This window comes from Hakea prostrata, chromosome 6 (assembly GCF_041222555.1).
Source record: "Hakea prostrata isolate BN-2017 chromosome 6, UWA_Hpros_2, whole genome shotgun sequence".
Taxonomy (NCBI): Eukaryota; Viridiplantae; Streptophyta; class Magnoliopsida; order Proteales; family Proteaceae; genus Hakea; species Hakea prostrata.
Window position 1 is genome coordinate 37,021,857 of NC_142605.1, and position 19,481 is coordinate 37,041,337.

The following is a 19,481-nucleotide window of genomic DNA, read 5'->3' on the forward strand; positions in this document are numbered from 1 at the left end:
ATCCGTCACTTATGTATTTACAAAACACCTAGATTTGTGTGAAATTTGGCTTGATCATCATGAATAATGCTATACTCGTCAATAATGAAGTGAGAACTAAGATTTTATGTCAAATATCGAACTAAGAAATGGCAAAAATCCCAAGAATTAGGAGAGAGAAGTTATTGGGGAAGCTTAGAGAGGAGAGAGAAGCTTTGGGAAAAGTTTAGAGAGGAGAGAGAAAATCACAGAAAATTAAGAAGATAAATCGCATAAATCATACATATCACGATATATTGCCAATTTGGCGATAAATTTGAGCTTCGCTCTTGAACCAAAACCGCTAATTTCAGCAATCGGCAATTTTTCCTACCCTGGTTTGCCTTTGGTTCAAATCAAATGACATTACTACCCCTATAGATCTCATTGGTGAGTTTCACATTTTTTTTTGTGGGGTAAATATTTGCACATGCTTCTTGTTAAGACAATTTTCCCATGTAAAAAGTTACTGCTTGTTTAAAATATCACCAGAGGGAATCTTCCCAAGTGGCATATGACCCATAACCCCTTTCTAAACCCCATTAGTCATACTATCTACCTAGAGATCTGTGCCATGATCGTTTTGACCTATAATAAAGAATTGGTGATTTCATTTCATATGATCGATGGTTAATTAAGTAATTTTATTGTTTGTGACTAGGGTAACTTTCAGATTTCAGTTCAGGATGACGAGTCTTTTTTCTCCTTTCTAAGGGTAATTTTGAGATTTCAGTTCAGAAGCACGAGTCACTGCCTGAAGAAATAGCGTGAGACACTGTAAAGAAATTGCGTAGACTATAGGTTATATTAATTTCTTCCCGTCAAATTTAAAATAAAAAAATTTATTTTTTTAATAATTCACTTGCCATTTTTTTTTAATATTAAAATTCATAAACATCTATCACACTCTATCAGACATCTTCATTTTTCTTCGCTTCAGAGAGTTCAGACAGTTCATGTCTCTCTATCTCCTTATTTTCCATTACTTTATTTGATGTTTCGTTTCTCTTCATTTCTATTCTTCCTCTAACTTCGTTTACTCAAAATCTGACTTTCGAAATTCTATAAATCTTGAATCTTTAGCTTCATTTTTCCCTTTCTGTTTGGCTTTTATAGGGTTTCGTTTTTTCCTCTTCTGGATTCGATTGAAAGCCAGAAGGTAGATGGATGGAGACTACCTGAGGTTAGTGGTGTGAAATATTTATAATTGCATTAAGTTGTCCTTTCTGTTCTTGAATTTCTGTTGTTTAAACAAGCAGTTGAGTTGCTAGATCTGTGTTGGAAGATTTAATTTTTTCAGTTGTGAGCTTGAGTGGATTACGCAGCTGACTGGTGCGTTCCTTTTCTTGTTTGATTCTCGTGTAAAAAGAAAACAAAAAAATTAGTTTGCTTGATGTTCTCGTCTGAACTGCACTCAGTGGATCCAAGTGAAGGTTTTCTGAGCTTTCTGTAGATTTGGTGATATTTAGATGATAAGTCTGGTTAAAGCAGTTGAGTTGACTATGGAACTTGAGAGATCTCAGTGCTGGATTGAGAACCACTTTTCGTTTTGGTGGGGGGCAGAGGCTTTGAAGTTTAGCATGGTCATGTGGCATTATAAAATTGAAAGATCGTCATAAAGGAAAATCGTTGGATCGTTTGTGAATATTTTGAATTGCGACTAAATCTATGTCATCGATGGAGTTATGTGTGTTTGTGGCGCTTGTACCTTTTCTAGCTCATAATGGAATTCGTCTCTTATTTCCTTCGCTATTTTTCGTGTGATTGCTGAAAAGGAAATTATCTATCTCAGATCATGAGTGGCATGTATCTCATCCAGGTTTGGCAGACACAGGATGAAACATTCATCTTTGCTTAGACAAAACACCGGTTGAGAATCTGTGGAAATCCGAGATTTTGGATGCCATTTTATTGCTCAAAATGCACCTTGCTGCTGTTCTTCCTACATAAACACCAGAACCATCAAATATGGTTACAACCATAGTAGTGCTTGGTTGCACCAAGTCAGCTACCTACCTTGAAGCTTCGTTTTTTCATTTTCATGTGACTCTGTGTGAGGCTCATGTGGTTAGTAGGCAGTATAATTGTCGCAGGGAAGGTCCAGACTAGCAGACATTAAATGCACAAAGCCAGCTTATAGCTTTTTATATCTATTTGTTAACATAAAGCGATCATTCACCCTGAAATTTATAAACATATTGATGATCCTATAGGCCAGTTCCTTTCAGATCTCGAGTGACTGGTATTATTGTAATTGGTGGTTCACGTTATTTTTTGTAATACTGATGGTGATCCAATCAGTTGTCCACCCGCTGCATGGTGAAGAGTTGTTAGATGAACTACACTTAGTGATGTCATGTTTGTCAAACTAAGGACATACTCGTTTACATACACTGTTTTTAATGTAATCTTTTACTGCAATAAGGCACCACGTGCCTCTCTGGTTTGTTACTTTTTAATGGGTTAAAGTGTGTCCACTGCAGGGATATGTTTCCTAAGTAGCTTAGATTCTAGTTGCTATTCTTTTCCTTTTTTAGTTATAAATAGAAGTTAGGTTCCCTTTTAGTCTTTAGGAATAGCTAGCTGTAATTAGTTTTTAGTTTTATATATGTAAAGGATTGGTTTTATTATTATAATTCAAATATGGATAGTTAAGAAGTAATTTCATTTTATGGAATTACAAAGTTAGTAATGGAATTGGTAGTCTTTTGGGGGAGGGGGTGTTGGAGGATTAGAAGAATAGTTGGGGATTGGGTGAGGTCAACAGCTCCTTTTAGTTTTAGGGAATCCTTGGCAACAGCTTGTTACTTGATCAATTTGATGTAGATTCAAAGGGGATCTTCAAATGATTGAAGGGGAGCTTTGATTTTGGACCTCCTTAGGTGTCACTTTGCCGAGGAGTTTATTGGATACTCACAAATCCCACAGGAGTTTTGATAACACCAAGCTAACTACCACAAGGGAGGACAAAGGCAGAAGCAGCATGCAATGCAAAATTTGTGAATCTAAAGGTGGCCCCCTCTCCACGATTTTCCTTATTTATAATAAGGCTAAGGGTCTGCAGCCTGGGAGTTGGAATCCGGAGCTGAATCCAAATAACAAGGTGCTTCTTCTTTGCAATTCGTGGAGGGTGGGGATCTAGTAGCAATTAAAGACAACTTCAAATAAGAAAGCAGTCAACTTATATTGAACTGCTGATTCAGACCAGGTAGCAGGTCGAACTAAAAACAAAAAATAAATGAAATAAAATGACGAAAGAACACTACTATTAGTACTACTAGGGCACTTGAAGTTCTTGTTCCTCTTAATGGGAATGTAGGTCCTCCTCAAGTAACTTAAATGGTGGACCTATAATGTAGCTATCTATTGAATAAATTAGGGACTTAGGGTTATTTATCTAAGGAGAAAGAATTAAGGGGAAAAACAAAATTCTATGCAGATTCATCTGCATCACTGCATGTACTATGACAAAATTTGGGTTGTACATCTCTCTCTCTCTCTCTCATCTCTTAATATTCATCTACTTTTAAAATGTTCCCCAGTGATGACACCTTTTTTTTCTTCTCTAAAGCATTGATTGGTTTTCTGTACACATTCCTCCCCATGCTGGCAGCATGGGAATCCCTATCCATTCATTAAAGTTGCAATTTTATGTGTGAAAAGAAGGCTGGTTGGTTGCACCCCCATGCCGAGACACAGGTGGTGAGATGACTACCCCACCCTCTTATTTGAATTGTAACTTCTCTTTTAAGTTGTTGATGCAGCGATCCAGATCTCCACCTAAGGTGACTCCAAGTGGATGGCCACTGTTATCTTTGTTTTAACTGCCATATTCAGTTTCACCAGTTCCTACTGCTTGCGTGTTATTTCATTGGATTGGTTCTTGTTGATGGTGGCTGGTTCTTGTTATTGATAAATCTATATCAAAGGAGCAATTTTCTCCAAATCGAGTGTGTGCCATTGGTCCTGTTGGACAAGGTAGATGATGACTGTCCTCTTCTCCCTTTTGAGTAAACTCTTCTAAGCTCCAGTTCCTTTATCTTTGACCCTTTGCAGTTTGCCTTTCCTCGTTAATTAAAAATCCATTTTGTCATTGCACTTTTGTGTTCCCAGATACCCTTTTAAGGTTCTATCTATGATTCAGCCACTGGGCTTATAAACTTCAAAATCATTACTGTTTTGTCTTGATGCTTTTGAATTCTTTTACCTTACAGTTTTGTGGGTCCATAGCAAGTCCAATTGGGTGTTTGTGACCGAAGTTCCACATCAACCATGAATAAAATTAGACGGTGATGTGTTGCATCATCATTTTTCTCAGGGGCGCATGTATAAATATTTTGAACCATGCTGCTTGTGGCTGCAAACATATGTAGGTTGAACTTAAGTCGAACAGTTTCCTGCTCCACTCATAGAGCATTCATATATGCTAAGGCAAAATGACTATTGATATATTTGTGCTTTGGCAGGGTTGTTTCCTCTCTATCATGCTCAAAGTATGTAACATTGATTGTCTGTTGATCATCTTTTCTTGTTGGTGCACAAGGAAGTAAGTGATGTTGCGGCTGGGCTATTTAAAGCTGATTTTGCAGAGTGGACTTATATTGTTTTTTGTAATTTACTATAGGTGAAGGGTGGATGTGCCACTTTGTTTTATTTCTATATTATCTTCTCTTTCCTTTTTTTTTGAATAGAGCTATTGGTTATCCATCTACCATACCTTTACTCACATATGTACACCATGTACACCTTGACACTTTTGCACAAAAGCAACAAGATGAAGATTGGTACTGTGCATAGTTGTCATGGCGACGAGGCGATGCAAGGCGGTTTAGGCTAATTGAGGCAATGAGTCGACGATGCGCCCTTTGAGGCGCTTTTGAGGCGTTTTAAGTGAAATTTTTAGTGTACATCTCATTCACTCTAAATCTATCATATCTTATATAATAGAAAAACTAAATATCAGACTACCTCAAGTCATCCAACATACTACAAACCACACATAATAGGTCCTAAGTAAAAAGTCGCTAGAAGAAAGGAAGAGAAGAAGTTGTTTGTCGTTGGCCACTGCTTGCCGGAGTGTCGTCGCGGGAATGGAAGAGAAGAAGAGAGGAAGAGAGAGTGAATAAGGATTAGAGTGAGAGTGAGAGTGTGAGACTTGAGTCAAGAACTTATTCTCTTTCGATTTTGTTTGTTTTTATTTTTATTTTAACATTTGATCACATGTAGCGTCATTATACATATGCATATAGGTTCAAACAATAGATACTTTACAATTGGAATCTAATAAGTATTTCAATATATGCCTTCAATTAGGCATCTTTCTCGTGATTTAAAAAAGGAAAAAAAAAAAGCGGACGCCTTATTGCCTAAAAATAAGGCAACACCAATTTGAGGCGCTCCGAAGGAGCCCAGATGCCGAGGCGACGCTTAGGTGACGCCTTGACAACTATGGTATTGTGCAACCAATGTACACCTATACTCTCTTCTACACAAAGTCAACAAGATGGGGGGGGGGTCAACTAAACAAGTTGGTTATGTGTGATAATGACAACTTACTCTACTAGTTAGAACGAGTCGTAAAGTTGAAGGCTATGGGAGGACAACAAGAAGTTTGAAAAAGACTTGGGTAAAAATAAGGAAGTCATGGTGCTTTACAAGTTTTAGAAAGGACAGGGGGCCTAGATAGAAAAAAACTGCTGTAAAAACTCTAATATCTGACATATTCATGGTTTTGTGTCTTTACACTGGTCCCAGAAAATCCTGAGGTGGATTGGATTGATTGTTCTATTCAATAACATGATGGGACTATGGGATACTGATCAAGATCCTACCTCATGGGATTTTGAATGCGAAAGGTCAAATCATATTGGTATCTGGATCCAGTGATCTTAAAAGCAATTGTATGTGCATACTGTTGTCAGATGTTTGTTTAATGAAATTTGCTGGTTGAACTTCATTATGCATGCCTAACTCCCTCACATGTTTAAAATGCGAGGAAACTTCAAGTATCGAAGATTATATTTATGATGCTTGCCTTACAAGTACTCGTCAATGGATGGAATTTTACTTACGATCAAAAAGCTAATACTGATTCTATTCCCACAGGTTCTTGTTGCATGCATATTCGTTCTCAGCTGCACTGTTAACTCTTCTTGTTCAGAGTCTGGGTTGTTGGTTTTGCCATTTGCTGGTTCCGTTTTGATGGGAAGTTCTTTAGGTGTTAACAGTTGGATGTCCTCATCGTGTTGAATGTTTCATATTTGGTGTGGTGGTGTTTGATTTATCATGAAATTGTAACTTCTATCTAAGTGTTGAGGTGAAAGAACACATCATCTCTTCTGTGATATATTTTCCTAAAAATGCCTTCATGGTGGGGGAAGTCTTCATCCAAAGAAGCGAAGAAAAAATCAAGCAAGGAAAGTTTTATTGATACGTTACACCGAAAATTTAAAATTCCATCTGAAGAGAAGGGTATCAGATCACCTGGACCTTGTAGACGACGTAGTGACATAGTTTCAGAAAAGGGTTCTCAATCTCGTGTTGCATCAAGATCATCATCTCCCTCCAAACAAGTATTACGATGTCAAAGTTTTGCAGAAAGGCCTCTTGCACAACCCCTTCCTCTTCCAGGGGTGCACCCTGCAACTGTGGGGCGTACGGATTCTGGAATCAGTGTGTCTACAAAGACAAAATCTGAAAGAAGCTCAAAGGCATCAATATGTTTGCCACTCCCAAAGCCGGGTTGTATCCCACACAGGCCAGATGTAACTGATGTTGATGGAGATTTGGCAACTGCATCTGATTCTTGTGATAGCTCAATTGATAGTGATGATCCAGTTGACTCACGCCATCTTAGCCCACAAACAACTGATTGTGAAACTGGGACCAGAACGGTGAACAGTCCTTCCAGGTGAGCTTGCTTATATCAATGTTTTTTCTGAGGTTTTTCCTTTATAGCATCCTTTATCAATGAGTTCTTCTTGATTGCCTTATGTATTATATCTTTTGACTAAAGGTTTTTCCATTATAGCATCCCTTACCTATGATTGCTTCTTGATTGCCTTATGTATTATGTCTTTTAATTTTCCATAAAGCTTAATCAAAGTTGCAATGTCTTGTTGAAGCACGGTGCACAAGGACCATTCCCCCATCATTGCCCGAAAGAACTCAATAGACGCGCTGAAGCCAGCTAATCTTCTGTTCAACAATCAGAATCATTCTACATCACCTAAAAGGGGACCCTTAAGCAATTATGCACCAAATTTACAGATTCCTCCACGTGGTGCTTTTGGAAGTGCTCCAGACAGTTCGATGTCAAGCCCTTCAAGAAGTCCTATGAGAGCATTTGGCACTGATCAGATTTCTAGCTCCGCCTTTTGGGGAGCAAAGCCCTATCCAGATGTTTCATTACTTGGATCTGGCCACTGCTCAAGCCCAGGTTCTGGTCATAATTCTGGGCATAATTCAATGGGAGGAGATATGTCAGGACAGTTGTTTTGGCAACCCAGCAGAGGAAGCCCTGAGTGCTCTCCAATACCTAGTCCCCGAATGACAAGTCCTGGTCCTAGCTCCCGAATACATAGTGGTGCTGTCACTCCTTTACATCCACGGGCTGGAGGGGCAGCAGCAGAATCATCAACAGGATGGCAGGAAGATGGCAAACAAAGTCACCGATTGCCGCTTCCTCCAATAACTGTTTCTAATTCATCCCCTTTCCCTACGCCAAGCTCACCTCCAACAATGTCCTCTTCTCTTCCGCGAAGTCCTGGAAGGGCAGAGAATCCAACTAGCCCTGGTTCACGATGGAAGAAGGGAAGGCTACTGGGCAGAGGCACATTTGGACATGTTTATGTTGGTTTTAACAGGTTTGTATCTAGAAGAGTTGAATGTTTGCTTGCACTCTCGTGTGCACATGTCACATGCTCCTACAAGTTTTGTGTCTGTGCATCTACTAATTTTTCATGAGCATTGCACAATATGTTACTGTTTGCCTTCTGCTTGCAATCTCTCTCTTTCTCTCTCTCTTTTTTTTTTTTTTTTTTGGGGGGGGGGGGGGGGGGGGGGTTTCTGTTAAATAAGTAATGGTTGAATGGTTTTGTCACTTTATTGATTATCATGCAGTTTATTTGTAGTTTTAGATAAGGAAATTGATTCGTACAGTTGAATTGTTTAGTTAATTTCGTCGGTGCACTTTTAGAAACTAGTCTGAAGTTGTTAAAAGTTGTTTGATTGGATGCATTTGCCCTGATTCTGTTGAGAAGTCATTTTGTAGTTCTGTAAATTCTCAAAAAGTGATTCTCATTAAAACATTTTTGTTCTGTTCTCTTGCTGTGATTTTAGTGAAAGCGGTGAAATGTGTGCTATGAAGGAGGTTACACTATTTTCAGACGATGCGAAGTCAAAGGAAAGTGCAAAGCAGTTGGGACAAGTAAGGGTTTTATTCTAATACCAAAAGTTAATATGAATTTGTCTTCTGCTAGATTTTTTAAGAGTTTCCTGGTCTGAACTCCAAAACCAAAGTTCATTTCATCTGCATTGTTTTTGCAACATGTTTTTGTGTGAAAGTACTTTTCAGTTTTCGAATTTTATTATGACAGGAAATCTCTCTTCTGAGTCGCTTGCGGCATCCGAATATAGTGCTGTATTATGGATCTGATACGGTAAGCATTCTGTGAGTTCTCGACAGTTCAAAATGTTCTCTCTGTACCTCACTGGTTCAGTTTTATCATTCATTCAATGTGTGGTTGCTGATGATTTGTAGGTTTGATGTTATTTATTTATTTATTTTTAATTCTTTTGGTGTTACTGTTTTTGCCATAGTTGGCAAGATGACCCAAGTTGGTGTAGGTTGCCTCAGTGCTTAGGTGCCTCACCTAGGTAACCAAGGCATGGTAGAAGATCTCGCTCTCAAGAGAGATCTCACCACCTTGAAAAAGAGAGATCTCGACCATCTCGGTGAGATCTCGGTCGAGATATACAACTTTTTGGTGTCAACTCGGTGGCCCATCTCGGTGGGTTTTAGGGTTCCAATTGGGTTGAAACTTGGTATTTAGCTTATTTAAGGCCTTTTGAACACGTTGGTGGCCTTGGATTTGTTAGAAACAACCCTATGTATGATTTCTAAGTCTATCCATAGTGTGAAACCGAAATGTAGTAGGATTAGGGAATGCAATGTTATACAACATGTAATATAGTACCTTTAAGGCATATAAATGAAAAGCAAGTATATCAAATGCATCAATTAACTTAAATGTTATAAAATTCCATCCATATGAGTATCACAATCTCAATTTTCAAGAATAAAATAATTATACAACCATTAGAAGTTCTATATAAGTCATTAAATCATAAATTCATAAGTCAAGTAGAGAATGATTGATCTTCCTTGTTGTAGATGTGTTAAGAGTAGTTGCAAGTGAAAATTCAGCCAAAATCCACAAAAAAAGGTAAAAATTGTGAGTTCCAGCGAGATCCAGGGCGAGATATGGCGAGATATGGCGAGATATGGTGAGATCTCGAGCGAGATATCCCAACTCGCTGCTCTCGCCCTCCATCTCGTCTCGCCAAGCCAAAAAAACGAGATATCTCGCGAGATCTCCCACCATGAACCAAGGTGGCAAAGTGCTATTTGTTTAGTTGTTTTGAAAATTTCCCCCTCTTACATTTGTTTAGTACGCCTGCAATTTTTGCTTAATGTTATAAAAAATCAACATTGAGCCATGTCAAATCATTAAAAATAAATGTTAAATCGCATCTAGGGATGTAAATGGATAACCGAAATCCGCTTCCGAATTAACATCCACATCCGTTTAGGGGTATCCGAATCCGTCCGATTATTAATAGGATGCGGATATGGTGTACCCCTTTCTTACCGATTATTATCCGTCGGATAAAATTATCCGATTAAGTTACTTATTTAGATTTATTATTCTTATTTTTATAAATTTTACCTATGATATGTGACTATTTTTCTAGATTTTCTACTAAATTAACTACCAAAGTTGTTAAATTCTTAAATTTCAAACCTAGCCCTCAGAAATAAAAAGGTAAAGATGTAAACAGGTAGTTGAAAACTTGTATTCAATCTATATTCATGCCCATTTAGAAGAATCTACTTAAGAAAATAACTATCCGATTATCATCCGAATTTGACAGAATCTGTCCGAAAACCGATAGGATATTATCCGATTCCGTCCGAATATAATAGGATGCAGATATGGATATACCACTATCTGATCCGAATCCGGTCCATTTACACCCCTAATCGCATCGGTCATAAAAAATCAATGTTAAGCCATATGAGGTCATCAACAATCAACATAAAACTAGAAGAAACCAAATTGAGAGATTTTGTATTAGGTAACTAAATTGTCCTCAATTTAGAGAAATACTTCAGTATTTTCAAGAAGTTCCTCTGGTAAGGTGATTTTACCTTTATATGAGAGATTTTGTATTAGGTAGAGCATAGATTAGCTTTCCACAAATCCAAGATTGCTTAAATCTGGTTTATATTGAAGGAGTTGAGTTCTGGTCAATCCTTATTTGATGTGTGAAAACAAATAAATATTTGTCATCATCTTTATTTGTAGCAATGTTTTGCATATGATTCATGGAATTTTTAGATTTGGGAAAAACCCCAGCATAAGAAAACTGAAAATTTCACCAACAAAAGAAAAAAATCTAGTTCCTGATCCTGAAATGGGGTTTGGGGGGGGGGGGGGGTGGGGGTGGAGAGGGTTTACTTTATCAACTAGATGCTGTGTTTGATGTTAATTATTTGACCTTTGCCTTTGCTGAAGTTACTACCACCCTTTTTTTTTTATTAGAATAACATATTTGATATCATACCACTTAGTTGTTTACTTGTTTTTATGAATTTCAAACACATCGCAAATTAGTGCCTCCCCGTTGAAGTTTATACCAGTTGCCATTTCAGGCTTTCTTAGTTTATTTTTCGTCCTTTTCCTTTGCATTCTTATGTTATATTTCTTTGTTTTAATGATCTGAATTTCAAAAACATTTGGTTGACCAGGTTGATGACAAACTATACATCTACTTAGAGTATGTTTCTGGTGGCTCCATTTATAAGCTTCTTCAAGAATATGGACAGTTTGGTGAAGTGGCAATTCGCAGTTATACTCAGCAAATTCTTTCAGGCCTTGCATATTTGCATGCTAAGAATACTGTCCATAGGTCAGTTTAGTTACTACGTTCTGTTGGTTTTTGTTAACATGGCTGCTGTTACTGCTTTCTGAGACAAATATTGCCATACGATGTCTTTTATATCTGCTGTATTTGCTATACAGGGATATTAAGGGAGCAAATCTCCTTGTAGACCCCAATGGACGGGTGAAATTGGCAGATTTTGGGATGGCAAAGCATGTAATATTTTTTCTTCTCCTTTTTTTGAGTCATTCTGTTTAGTACCATCCTATATTCATTATGTTGTCAAACAATGGCAGAAATTCGTAGAGAAATCTATCAAAATTGGAAAAATGTCTCCTTTATGGTGGAATTGTTGAAATATATCAAAGGTGGAAAATATTCTGCTTCCCAGGGGTTTAAATGACCCCCATGTGAACTCTAATGTTGGTCATATCTTAAATGATTGGTATCCTGTGAGGTTGTTTGCTTGTTTATTTAGTTTCCGGTATTGCTGCATGATTATACCCAATCAAATGCCTGTGCTTCTGTTTTATGATCCCTGTTTGATTGACTGGTCAAGAAAAATTTTAATGTTTCTATCCTGCTACAGATTACTGGGCAATCGTGCCCCTTATCTTTCAAGGGAAGCCCTTACTGGATGGCACCTGAGGTCAGTACATTTTACTTTTTATGCACATTTCTGGTGGTTTACAATACACTTTTCAAAAGTATCCATTGTTTCTATTGTTTATTCAGGTTATAAGAAATTCAAATGGTTGCAATCTTGCTGTTGATATATGGAGTCTTGGATGTACTGTTCTGGAGATGGCTACAACGAAACCACCATGGAGCCAGTTTGAAGGGGTCAGTATATGTGTGTGTATATATATAGTTTGTCATAAGTTGCCCCATATTTAGTTATTTCTCCTATTAATGAATGTAAAATCCATTTTGCCGGTTTCTAATACTGATATTTTCTGTCCTTAAAGGTTGCTGCCATGTTTAAGATTGGGAACAGTAAAGACCTTCCTGCAATACCTGACCATCTCTCGGATGAGGGGAAGGATTTTGTCAGGAGGTGTTTGCAACGTGATCCACAACATCGTCCTTCAGCTGCTGAACTTTTGGAGCACCCTTTTGTGAAAAATGCTGCTCCTCTGGAGAGACCCATTATGACCTCTGAGCCGATTGAAATACAACCCGGAGCTAATGATGGGGCAAGATCTCCAGTATGGATATATCTTTTACATTAGTTAAAAATATTTTGGATACTTGTTCCTGGTTCTGTTTTTGTCTTATGATTGCATGCATTAAATCATAACGAAGAGGCTTATATAAGGCTGCTGACTTGGTATCCTAGGAAAAACAAAATAGGTGGTATAGTATTAATGAAGAGAATGCTACCTTGTTGGTCCACAATTGAGTTAAACTGGAATTGTTAACTCTCTGGCATTGGAGTTGTTAGATGAAAAGGATTTATGAAGGTGACTGTAGAGGGGTGATTAAGACGTTGTTCTAGGGTGTGTGCAATGTGGGTAGTCATCTGTTATGGGTATGCAACCCAGGGATGTACTCATGTACATGTACAAAAATGTAAGATTTTTTTCTTGGTGTGTGTACGGGGTTGGGGGGTGGGATTATATTTAATGATCTTTGAGTTCTGATGTTGGAAACACTTTCTTGTGCATCTATTGGGAGTGTGATGATCATACTATTCAAGGTTAGAAGAGTTAAAAGACCAATTGTAGAACAAATTGACTTGGGAAGTAATTGTGAGAATTAAGACAAATGGAGTGAGTTGACTCAAATGACTATTGTGTTAAGAGTTGAATGGTAAAGTGGGATCCTAAGATCCTTGTAGGTCACCACATTTAGCTGGGGATTTTGAGGTTAGTTGAGCTATGTTCAGTCCCTTTCTGGTCCTCCATTAAAAGTGCAAAATTCAGTTCAAATATCAAAATTTTCTGATTCGTCGGTTTTTGGCACTCTTTGGCACAAATTTGGTTGGTGGATGCAGTTATTGTTTGTTGTAGTGGATGGATCTGATAATTTAGATATAATTGAAATGGTTTGATGAGTGGCAGTTATCTAGAAGATGGTGATGGACAATGAGGTAAGAATCAAGGATAGAAATAGTAAGGGTTTGTCCAGGTTGTTACAGCTTGAATCTGTAGCATGGTTATGACTTTCAACTGCTAAGAAATGAGGTCCTCATTTAGCTGGGGATTTTGAGGGTCCTCCATTAAAAGGGCAAAATTCAGTTCAAATATCAAAAAAATTTCTGATTCGTGGGTTTTTGGCACTCTTTTGTACAAATTTGGTTGGTGGATGCAGTTATTGTTTGTTGGAGTAGATGGATCTGATAATTTAGATATAATTGAAATGGTTTGATGAGTGGCAGTTATCCAGAAGATGGTGATGGACAATGAGGTAAGAGCCGGGGATAGAAAAACTTAGGGTTTGCCCCAGGTTGGTACAGCTTGAATCTGTAGCATGGTTAGAGCTTCTCAACTGCTAAGAAATGCTCGAGGTCTGATCTGAAAGTTGGAAGAGAGTTTCAAAACAATGACCGAGAGGTTAATAGGCCTTTGCTTCTATGGCTGAGCCTTCCGAAGCATGAAATTAAGGGTTACATCCTCTGGGTTGTTTTCAATTTCGGATGTTCTACAAAGGCTTAAGAGTTGGGGGCTGTTTATGTGCTCTTTGGCTTTATGCTTACATGCATGAGTTGCTGATGGGCTTTCTTTATATGATGACATTAAAAAGAGCAACCCAGTGCATGAGGCTCTCCTGCTACTGCAGGTTCTTGGTGGGGCAAGTGTAGACAGCCCTATCTGCTGCTTGCAGGAGTTGATGTTTCCAAGTTTCAACCTGCGACCAATACTTTATATGACGGCATTAATATAGTAAAATATTGAATCTGGTCCTTCAAATTTTGGATTTCCTGTTGATACTCTGATCCTTTTTCAGGGTGTTAGGCATGTGAGGAACCTTTCTTCCTTGGAGACAGAAGGCTTGGCAATATTTCAATCCAAAGGTGCCAAAGGTGGCCCAGCATCCAGGTTTTTCCCTCTCTACGGACCCAAAACTTTATATTTTTGTTTTCCATCTGTTATAAATCCCATCATCTTCTATATAGATTTTTCTACCAATATATATTTGTATTTCTGTGATGAAGAATGTATAGCCTGGATATATTTGCATTTGTTTGCCGTAGCTTGTGAAGGTGCATAGGCTGCTGGCCATCGCTTTGGTTCACATTGTCACCATGGCAACTAAGATGGTGCCTAATGGCAGATAACGTATTGTGCTTGTTGTCCTATTTAGTTTCTGTTCCTGGACTGACTTTATGCCTTGATGCTGGGGGGCTCAGGCCTTGTATCCAACCTGTTTGTTTATTTTTCTTGGCACTGGTGTGACAGAAAATTCCAATCTATTTTGGTTGGTGGTTGGCTGTGGTTAGTTATTAATGAACCATGTATTGAACGATATTCTTTTGATGTTCAGTGATAATGTGCTCAGGAACATTTCATGTCCAGTATCTCCAATTGGGAGCCCGCTTCTGCATTCCAGATCCCCACAACACATGAGTGGAAGGATGTCTCCTTCTCCTATATCTAGCCCTCGTACCCCTTCTGGGGCATCCACGCCTCACACTGGTGGTAACGGTGCTATTCCATTTCATCATCTGAAGCAGTCGGCTTATTTGCACGAAGGCTTTGTGAGCATGCCAAGGTCACCAAACAGTCTCCATGTCAATGGTTCCACATATCATGACCCCAGGCCTGATCTCTTTCGGGGGATGCAGCCTGGGTCTCATGTCTTCCGGGACCTGATGTCATCTGAAACTGATGCTCTTGGAAAGCAGTTTGGTAGGCCTGTTCATGGGGATTCTAGGGAATTCTATGATGGTCACTCTGTGCTGGCGGATAGGGTATCACAGCAGCTATTGAGGGATCATATAAAGTCGAATCCATCTTTCGACCTTAGTCCTGGCTCACTGCTACGCCGCACTGATGGTATTTGATTCCTGCTTCTAAGCATATTGGAGGTTCAGTCTATAAGCATGTTATCGGCACAGAAGGCCCACATGTATGATAAGGACCCAGATTGAAATTCTGGAACAAGCTTCAATCTTTGAGAGCCGAAGTGGCCGACAAGAGGTTTCTCATTAAGGCTTCTCTTTGGTTTCTCCATATTGTTATCCTGGTTCATGTTTTGATGGCTGATTTATCTTCACTTGGTGACTCAAGCATGCGGCAATAGCTGAAAGGTGCCTCAAGCTCTTTAGATTTTCTACTTGCATCAAAGCTCGCTGTGTCATGATCTGTCAATTTCTTTGAAACCTTGCTCAAGTCGACTGAAATTTGAACTAGGAACCTTATTTTGGAGGGGAGTTGGATTCCAAGGAATGAAGAAGCAGCAGTCTCTTACAGTTTAGGGTGGTTGGAAGACACGAATCTGTGTGGAGAAATACTGTATATTTTAGATCGTCATACAGATGAAGGGGAGTAAGTTGGAAGAGTTATTAGGCATTTGGACTCCATTTATCATTTTCTTCTTCAAATTTTTAGTCCTCTGGTTTCTGGTCCAAAACTATCTGTACAGAAGACGGGAAAACTGGATTGGGGTCCAGATTTTGTAGGCAAAGCTGGCAATCTGCGAAGCCTGTGCGCTGATATGTATTACTTAATGGTCGATGTTAACTATTGTAGACTGGTCTACCTAATTTATTCTATGTACATCATAACTGCAGTGAATTGAAGAAATCTGATTTCATTTCCTTCATGTTGCCCTTGAAGAACTTGTTGCTTATATCTATAATTTGCAATTAATTTCTTTGGTTGAGTTTTGCAACGAATTTGTGTTGGAATGAATTTCTGAAGAAGATGCCCTTTCCGTTTGGATGAACTTTGATACCAAAGCCTGCGGAATTTGGAGAATTTTGATTTTCTTGTGTTTGTGGTACAAAAAAACACCATTTGATTTTAACCAGCGCAGGTACGTCACCCTATCAGCAAATCAAATTTAGATCCCTTCAGTAAATATGGTGGTTGGGGCAGGAAAAAAGTAAATATGGTGAGGTGATCGAGTGGTACGTACGTGGATCATGCTGTCTCTAACGCCGTAATCACCACCGTTATCTTTAACTACATTGTTAAACTTGAATCCACAACTGTGCAATTTTAATATTTTATAACAAATAGAAAGCTGTCGTCAAAGGCCTGATTTTAAATTAAAAAAAAATCTTCAGTAGTTCTTTTATTTCTTATTCGGCCACTTATTTGGTATATTAGTGCACTGTTGTGTATGGCAGAGAGAGGTGCACAATTGAGGATTTTTTTTTCCATCCACTCCTCCCCATAAAAGGGTCTGGCTATATGCTATCGAGCTTATATCAGTTTTAACCACTTCGAAGGAAAGTAGCAAAGAATTTTGACCACATCGAAGGAAAGTTGCAAAGTTACAGGGAGTTTGAATCAACTCCCTGTTAGGGGAGAATAACGTGCTCTTCTTTAGGTTTTAAACCACATAGTAGGGGTGGGGTGCACATAAACTTTTACGGATTGATTTTTTTTATAATATTTACAGGAGACATCTCTCTACTGTGGGGTTCAAAACCGTCAGAAAAGTCTGAATCCTCTACTCCTATGGAGAGGAAAATTGTGAACCCACAATTAAGCTTCTTGACACGTTTTATCTCAAAATAAGGATTTTATTAAATTAGTAAATGAGTTAAAATGATAATTGAGATTAAACATGATAAATGATTCTATTTTACTAAATTTATGAAAACAAATATTGCGTTGAGATTAAACATGCGTCAAGAATCCAATTATGCGGATACAATTATTTTCTCCTTGAGAAGAGAATCAGACCGATGGAACAACAAAAAGGGTCAAATGTTTTCAAGAAGCAAATCATATGAGCTCTAATACGATCAAGCCAATCCAATCATTTTCGTATAAATATCGTATTGGTTTCATATCGATTTTACAAGTAACCATTACTCGATCTTATACAGTGCATGAGAAGAAGCACCATATTGAGACAATACTTAGACAAGTTTAGATCCTTTACCCATCAAGGTAGAAATATGTGCTTCGGATACAAAATTTGCATGAAGCTCATTAAGGCAAGTTTGGTAACGGGTCATGGAGCAGTTTTAGAAGTTTATTTCGTTTTCAGAAAACGAACTAGTCCAATTTTCTTGTTTGAAAAGACTTTTTGTAAGATACTTTAACTTATTTCATCATTTTTAAAAACAAAAAACACCTCAAAGAATAACTGTTGTGGAGGGTATGTGACCCGAGAACCCCTTGGGAAGAAACACACACCCCCTCAAGGAGTTGAAGAACCCCTTGAGGAAAACCACGTACATCCACTTGGGGAATTCAGGAACCTCTTATAGAGCCACACCCCCCTCGAGGAGTTAGATAACCCCTTGGGAGAAATCCTTTACACCTCCTTGCGGAATTGAAGAGCCCCTTCCTAAGGTATCCCTCGATATTCACTTGAGATAGGCTTGGGTAGTGAGAGAACGCCTAGTGCCACGTCCAAAAGAAATGTTGAAGACGATCAAGTCAAAAGTGTTAGTTAGAGATAACCACTAATCATCCCACTCCGAAACGTGGGGAAGTGGATAATGGAGTAACGACTTCATCAATCCCACTAAGAGAAGAACGTCTTAAGGCAACTCGCCCACTCTTCAATTAAATAGGCGAAATTGACGGAAGGACCGCCTCTAGATAACCACTAAATAACCTCTATCCTAAGATGTCCAAGGTACGAGATTCAACTGACTATTAGTCTCTACGCTTTGAAAACCCTCTCAAAGCCTTCAATTGTTGCCCATAGTAACTTTGACGTCGGAGGCAGTTCCCCAACCAACAGAAAGTTAGGCTACTCTAATTTTCTTTGTGAGTACAAACATCACACTTACTCATATTCAGTTAGAAAAGCATTCAAGAGATTGTCCAACTACCCAGCTGACGCAAAGAAAGGTCGTAACAATAACACTCAACCTAAACTTCTTTCACTAGAAATTTTTAACTTTTTTTTTGACCAAACACAGAAAAAGAAATTCATTCACATAAACAAGTCTGGGGAAATCCTCTCAGTAGGAACAGAGTACAAAGGATCAAGACATCGTGGTGGTTGCATCCACCAAACTTTAGACATACCCAAATGACGAGCACCTCTAGCTAACATATCGGCAGAAACATTGTCTGCTCGCGAAATATGTAATATTACACAAGTGTCAAATCCCAACAAAAAGTTCTTAATGAGTTGAACTAAGTTTGAACAATTCCAATCCAAAGTACTAGAAGCACCATGGAAACTGGAAACCACATCTTGACAATCAGAAAATAACTTGATATTCTTGATCCCTATATTAGAAGCAATTTGAAGGATGTCATACATTGCTTCCAGCTCCGTTTGCAGTGCAGATAAAACCCAACTTGCTTTCATACGAGCAGCGATAAATGATCCATAAGATGTCTTGATAATCCCTCTACGACCACTACAGAAGTTGTGGAGTCCCATGAACCATCTGAAAATACATGAAAAAAATTAATATCATCAACATTTGTCGTTTGTGGATACACATCATTAAATAATACACCTAACGAAACAATTAACATAGGAGAAATTTTTAACTCATTACTGCCCTCATAAATTTGATTTTTTTTAAAAAATCTGCATCGCCTCAAAGGTTTTAGTACAGTCAAAATTATGCTCAAACCACCGTATTTTAATATAAAAAAAAATGCTAAATAACGATTCTCACAAACGTTCTAATGTCATAATTGAAACCAACGACGGCGTGGGATGACGAATCGTATCCGTGCAAGGATGAGACATAGATGTGCCATTATAACAAATAAAGCAGCGTGCGGTCCTGATCAGTCCCCTCTGACAACCCGTGAAAGTAAAGTAAAGAGGCCACCACATGATTCCTCCCCACCCACCATACTCTTTATTTATTTACCAACTGCTCCCCACAATTTCAAAGTTAAAAAAGAAAAAAACTAAAAAAATTCACATACCATCAGAGCAAGACAAGACAAACACCTCAATAATTGAAAGCATCTTCCTCATCTTATTCTTCTTCAATCTCATTACATAAAAACACAAATCCCCAGTTCTAAAGATAAGAAGAACGGATATTCTTATAACCTGAAGAAGACACTAACAGACAGCAAACCCATCTCACCCTTCCACCGGATACACCATTCATAGATTGACATAATAATTTACAACACACAAATAAAAAAAAAGAAGAGAAACTACAAACTCCAGACACCCAACAGAGA

At 38.3% G+C, this 19,481-nt stretch overlaps 1 protein-coding gene across 2 annotated transcripts; it reads left to right on the top strand.

The window, feature by feature from the left end:
- The first annotated feature begins 938 nt into the window (after nt 1-938).
- On the top strand, nt 939-15,696 carry YDA (Protein kinase superfamily protein). Of its 2 annotated transcripts, none has more exons than XM_089157975.1 (12): nt 939-1,201; nt 6,124-6,928; nt 7,143-7,883; nt 8,359-8,446; nt 8,616-8,678; nt 11,051-11,211; nt 11,325-11,400; nt 11,774-11,833; nt 11,920-12,027; nt 12,153-12,392; nt 14,134-14,225; nt 14,671-15,696. In XM_089157975.1, the coding sequence occupies exons 2-12, from the start codon at nt 6,378-6,380 to the stop codon at nt 15,188-15,190; spliced, it is 2,700 nt and encodes an 899-aa protein (XP_089014101.1). In that variant the 5' UTR covers nt 939-1,201; nt 6,124-6,377; the 3' UTR covers nt 15,191-15,696. The 2 variants fall into 2 exon arrangements, with proteins under 2 accessions (XP_089014101.1, XP_089014102.1); XM_089157976.1 differs by having other exon boundaries at nt 14,686-15,696.
- Nucleotides 15,697-19,481: the final 3,785 nt, after the last annotated feature.

Coding starts and splice junctions, on each gene's coding strand:
- YDA (XM_089157975.1), top strand. CDS start 6,378: ATGCCTTCATGGTGGGGGAAGTCTTCATCCAAAGAAGCGAAGAAAAAA. Junction 6,929..7,142: donor ACGGTGAACAGTCCTTCCAG/GTGAGCTTGCTT, acceptor GTCTTGTTGAAG/CACGGTGCACAAGGACCATT. Junction 8,447..8,615: donor GTGCAAAGCAGTTGGGACAA/GTAAGGGTTTTA, acceptor TTATTATGACAG/GAAATCTCTCTTCTGAGTCG.